Source organism: Canis lupus, chromosome 9, assembly GCF_048164855.1.
Source record: "Canis lupus baileyi chromosome 9, mCanLup2.hap1, whole genome shotgun sequence".
NCBI lineage: Eukaryota > Metazoa > Chordata > Mammalia > Carnivora > Canidae > Canis > Canis lupus.
The window spans coordinates 61,153,064-61,159,063 of NC_132846.1; the positions used below are offsets into that span (position 1 = coordinate 61,153,064).

A 6,000-nucleotide genomic window follows, 5' to 3' on the forward strand; every position below is an offset into this window, starting at 1 on the left:
CCACTTGGCATGGAGTCTACTTGAGAGTCTCTTTGCTCCTCCTGGTTGTACGCTGTCTCTGTCAAAATAAATCTTTAAAAAAAAAAAAAACTATCACAAAAAAAAAGTGATACTCATACTTGAAAGAGGTAAAATTGTCTTTATTTACAAACATTGTCATCCATGTAAAAAACCCAATCTACAAAAAAAAAAAATTATAACTACAAAACACACATTATATCTTAGTTAATATAGACTAGTGAACTAAATTTTTGCTTATTTATAATGAGTATAGAGTTTCAAATTTGCAAGATGAAAAAGTTCTGTTGATCTGTTTCACAACAATGTGAATATATTTAACACTACTGAACTATACACTTAAAAATGGTTAAATGGTAAATTTTATATTATGTGGGTTTTTTTACCATCACAACAAAATATTAAGATTCCAACTGCAGGGGATCCCTGCATGGCTCAGTGGTTTAGCACCTGCCTTCGCCCTAAAGCATGATCCTCAAGTCCCAAGATCGAGTCCCGCATCAGGCTCCCTACATGGAGCCTGCTTCTCCCTCTGCCTGTGTCTCTGCCTCTCTCTCTGTCTCTCATGAATAAATAAATAAAATCTTAAAAAAAAAATCCAACTGTAAATCAAAAAAATAAAGCACAGGTTGGAAGCAAAAATAAAAAACATTTGCACAGAACATGTTTATTGTAGAAAAAACCTTAAATTTTTCTTTTAGATTTTAAGGCTGTGTATTGCAGCATTTGTTATAAAAGCCCCAAAAAATGGAACCAACCCATATATTGAATAGTAATGGTTTGGTGGTTGCATAAATTGTTGAATATTTATAAGAGCAAGTTCTGTCCAGGGATTTAAAATGATATTTTAGAAGTGAATTTATTTATGCAGAAAAATGCTCAAAATACGTGGTTGATGAGAGAAAACAAAATAGGTACCCAAATAGTATGTATTGTTTATAAAAGGTAGAATTCAAATTTCTTGGGCTTTTAAAAATTGCTAGCAGCTGGGTGGCTCAGCTGGTTAAGTGTCCAGCTCTTGGTTTCAGCTCAGGTCATGATCTCACACGTCCTGAAATTGAGTCCTGTGTCGGGCTCCCTGCTCAGCAGGAAATCTGCTCTAGATTCTCTCTCTCCCTCTACTTCTGCCCCTGCCCCCACTGTGTGCATGCTCTCTCACTCTCTCTAAAATAAATAATCTTAAAAAAATGCTAAGTAATACAGAACTACTAAATCTAAGATTGGCATACTTCATTGATAAAAAATTGTTAACAAAGGCATTGCTAAAATTCGTGTAATAACAAGACAAGCATAGTGTAGTTGAAAAAATACTTTGGAGCCAGACATGTCTGGGTTAAATTTCCTTCGTGGCTTGTAACCTTAGAGGAGAGGAAATCATCATCTTAGATAATTTTCTCATCTTTAAAATGATCTTCATGATACCTTTCTCTCCCAGTATAGGTCATGATTAGAGGTATAATGATTGTCAAGCACAAATGTCTAGTGGTACCTAATTAGTGATAGTTTCTAGGTTATTGTGTGGATTTACCACCAGTGGAATTTTTTTCAATTATAATTCAGGAAGCATTGTAAAATAACTCTTTATAAGAGAATTTTCTTCAGGGTTTGGTTTGAAGGGTTTGTGTATGTGAAAGAGAAGAAGGGTGGGGGCTTTTGGTGTTTGCATATGTGTGTGAGAGAAAAAAAGAATACTTTTGGTGTGTGGAAGGGGTATTGTTGGATCTCATTTAAAATATTTTCACAGAAATGTAAGTGGTATGTTATCTTTCAGAAACAATGGCATCTGTTCAATATAACTTAAACAAAAACAAAAGCCATACTAGCTTCCAAATTGCAGAACTTGACAGAACAGGGAAGGATTAGTGTTTAGCTTTGGAAAGAAAAAACAGAACCTAAAAAATATTTTCCAGCCTTTAGTAGTCTTGTTATTTATTGTATGGCTATTTTGTATTTAGTTGGTTTTCTGATTTTGAGACATTTAACATTTCTATTTATTATTTTTAGGTTTTTAGAACGACTGTTTGAGCGACATATAAAACAAAATAAACATCATTTGGAGGAGGTTTGTCTTTCTTTAGACGTTCATTAGAAAAATTCTAGTATGGAAAGAATCTTAAAGTTTTTCCATAGCCTCAAAGAACAGCAAGGGCTATTTTTCCCTTGTACCTTTTGTGTGTAGGGGTGGGGTGGGGGGAGGGGAATGTGGGTGAAAGAAGCATTAATCCTGCTGAGTTGAGCAGCACTGCAGACAAAAGTAATTCAGTTTGTCTCATTTAATTAATGTAATTATTCTTAATCCTAGGGGAAAATGCGCCACCTGCTGCATATCCTGAAGGTGGACTTGGGCTGCACATCCAGAGAAAACTCAGTAAAGCTGGATGATCTTGATATGCTGGATTTACATGATTTTGAACAGGCTGAGAATTCAAAAGAAAATGAATTTAGAAATAAACACGACACCGCAATTCAACAGGAACGTCAAGAATACCAAAAAGCTTTGGATATGTTATTGTCTATACCAAAGGATGAGAATGAGAGACTCTCTTCACCAAATGAATTTTTCTTACCCGTCTATAAATCAAAGTATTCAGAAGGGGTCATAATTCAGCAAGTGAATGATGAAACAAATCTTGGACCTTCTTCCTGGGATGAAAAAAATCCAAGTGTCTCAGACAGCTTAACAGACCAAGAGACCTCTGTGAACGTCATTGAAGGGGACAGTGACAGTGAAAAGGTGGAGCCTTCGAATGAATTATGTTGTCTTAGCACAGAACTCTCCCCAGCTCTTCAGTTTCACAGTGTTCAAGGTGACAACAGTCATAACATGGAAGGACCAACTCTTAAAATCATGGAAATGAGCATTGAGGACTGACCTTAGGATGTTTGATCTTCATCAATAAATATCCTAAATGGCCAGTAATTCAATATTCCTTTTCCTCTATTTTATTCTTTTATATATTAGGATTTCTGTATTTGCTTTCTATGCTCTTTAATAAATTAGCAGCTTAAAACTACACACATGTATTATTTATCCCACAATTTCTGTGGCTCAGGAGTCTAGGCACAACTTAAATGTGTCTGCTCTGGATCTCTCAAGGCCATAATCCAGGTGTTATTTGGGGCTATGGTCTCATCTGGAGGCTTGATTGGGACAAGAATCTGCTTCCAAACTCTCTTCAGGTTGTTGGAAGAATTCCTTTCCCTGTAGCTGTGACTCTGAGGGCTTCAATTTTTTGCTGGCCATTGGCCACTGGCTGCCCTCAGCTTCTAGAGGCTGCCCTCTCTTCCCTATCACTTGGCCCTCTCTGTAAGCAGCCACAATGTGGCGGCTTGCTTCTTTAAGGCTAGTGAGATGAAGCCCCATATAATATAACGTGATCACGGGAACGACTCTCCATCACCTTTGCCACCTTCTTTCAGTTAGAAGCAAGTCACAGGTCCTGCCCACAATTAAGGAGCAGAGATACCATACAAGGGTACAAATATTAGAGAATCACTGGGGTCCCCCTAGGATCTGTTGGACACAGTTTCTAAAGTTGCTTTTCAGGGAGACATATTTTACCCAGACATAAGTGATTCTGTATGCAATGGGAAATGGTTTATGATCGGGCATGGATCTTGAAACATTAAGCCTTGTCTGTAGTATCTTTAACTTCTTTCTTGCTTTCCTGCAATATCTGAAGCTCCAAGGCGTTTCTAGTTATTAGTAAGCTAGGGCAGTATGTCAGCTCTCTGAGAAATTGTCCCTTCCTAATGAGGGCAAACATTCTGTCAAGGCAGTTTGATACCCTCCTCTTGCCCTTGTAGTCATGAGTGGAATCTTTACTATTAGGATATGCCTCAGAACACTCTATTCATACTTTTTCAACTGCTTACAATAATGTAATTGAATAATTGAGTCCCAGTTTCATGCCTAGGAACTATGAAGCATAAAAAGATGAAACAAAATAATGATAATCCAGATGTTCTAGAAACATAGCACTGGCCCCCAAATATCCCAGTGATTTCTGGTAGTATATGGGTGACGGATCTATCTCACTACTGGGAAGCTTACTGTCACCACTGTTTAGGATTCAGGCTCAGGAGCAACCTGCAAAGCACAATATGGTAGGCTGGGCACCCAAGCCACTTCTCCCCCGATATCTTAAACCCCAAGTCACCCCGCTACAGCCCTTCCTCAGACCCATCTACCCCTCAGCTCCCACCTGTGGAATTCTTCCCCTGAACTTTATGAACAACCCCTCCCTTCTCCATGTTACAATCCTCTTCAATCTCCTAAAATATCCTCCACCCTACACTTGGCTCCCAGCCTGGGTCTCCCCATCAGCCATCCTTCACCCGTCTCTTCTTGGGCTCCATCCTTCTCTTGTCGTATCCTCACTGACCCACAAACCCCTCACCGCATTAGCCATACTGCTGCCTCAGACTCACTGCACTGGCTCAGAGTTTCCTCTTTCCTGGAGCTGCCAACTTGCCTAAGGCATTCTCAGTACCTGGCCTCCCGCTGGTTCTCAGCTGATGGGCCCTGCCCCAGAGCTGCTGCTGCCTGCCTGCTTTGCCATGTCTGGTGTTCTCCAATCTCTAACTCTGGCCACAGCTTTTGGCATGTCTAGGACCATGACCCATCCTGATTTTTTACCTTTTAAGAGTATTTTGTTGTTGCTGTCCTCAGGTTTCCTTTTAAAATTCAAGCTAAGAAAGATGTGTTGGAGAACATGAGAGACTCCTAACTGGGAAACAAACTAGGGGTGGGGGAAGGGGAGGTGGGCGGGGGGTGGGGGCGACTGGGTGACGGGCACTGAGGGGGACACTTGATGGGATGAGCACTGGGTATTATTCTAAATGTTGGCAAATTGAACACCAATAAAAAAAAATGTGTTGGTTTAAAGAAATATCAAAAGTGGTTCTTAGTTATAGCAAAAGTACAAAGGTGGGGAGTGAGTGTGAAACACTGGCTTAGGGTTTTCCAGCAGCATCTTAGTTTCTCCCTCTCTTACCTCCTCCCTCAAGCCCCCCTGCACACTGCTCCCCAGAGGTGTGATTTGTCAGCCTTCGAGACACACTGCCTGGCTTTGATCCTTGGGAGCTGTGTCCTTAAGCTGGGTTACCCCGCCTGTGTGGGCAGCCTCGGTCTGAGTGCAGGTAGTTTCCAGAGCCTTCGTCGCTGTAAGAACTAAATAGGTCACGTGAGAATGAAATAGTCACAGCTGCTATGCTTCCAAAACAGGTCACATTACCCTCCCCTCGAAAACAAAAATCTTGGGACACCTGGGTGGCTCAGCGGTTGAGCGTCTGCCTCTGGCTCTGGACCAGGATCGAGTCCCACGTCAGGCTCCCTGCACGGAGCCTGCTTCTCCCTCTGCCTGTGTCCCTGCCTTTCTCTGTGCCTCTCATGAATAAATAAATAAAACCTTAAAAAACAACAACAAAGACTCTTTAAAAAAAAAAAAAAAAAAAAACTAGGATCCCTGGGTGGCTCAGCGGTTGGTTCCTGCCTTCGGGCCAGGGCATGATCTTGGAGACCCGGGATCGAGTCCCACGTCAAGCTCCCTCCATGGAGCCTGCTTCTCCCTCTGCCTGTGTCTCTGCCTCTCTCTGTGTCTCTCATGAATAAATAAATAAAATCCTTTAAAAAATTTTAAAAATAAAAATAAATAAATAACTTAAAAATTTCCTCTTGCTGACAAAGTTCAAGCCCCTTTACATTTTTTATTAAGTCATATTCCCCTTCCCAGCTCACCCCTTGCCATCCTTCCCGGAGCCCCCTAAGTGTCTAGCACATTGGATGACTCGTTCCGTAGACCCTGCGGAGGTCCTCTCTCTCTCTCTTTCTCGCTCTCCTTCCACACTCGCTACCCTCTTAGAATATCATTTCCCAGGGATCCCTGGGTGGCTCAGCGGTTTAACGTCTGCCTTTGACCCAGGGTGTGATCCTGGGGTCCTGGGATCAAGTCCCACATCGGGTTCCCTGCATGGAGCCTG

At 41.3% G+C, this 6,000-nt stretch overlaps 1 protein-coding gene across 4 annotated transcripts in view; it reads left to right on the plus strand.

Moving 5' to 3' along the window:
- SPATA7 (spermatogenesis associated 7) overlaps positions 1–3,032 on the plus strand; it is a 39,712-nt gene extending 36,680 nt beyond the window's left edge. For all 4 annotated transcript variants that reach the window (XM_072839612.1, XM_072839613.1, XM_072839614.1 and 1 more), the window contains 2 exons: positions 2,023–2,080; positions 2,321–3,032. In XM_072839612.1, coding sequence (XP_072695713.1) covers positions 2,023–2,080; positions 2,321–2,890 — 628 coding nt within the window. In that variant the 3' untranslated portion in view covers positions 2,891–3,032. The remainder of the gene's footprint in view (positions 1–2,022; positions 2,081–2,320) is intronic.
- Positions 3,033–6,000: the final 2,968 nt, after the last annotated feature.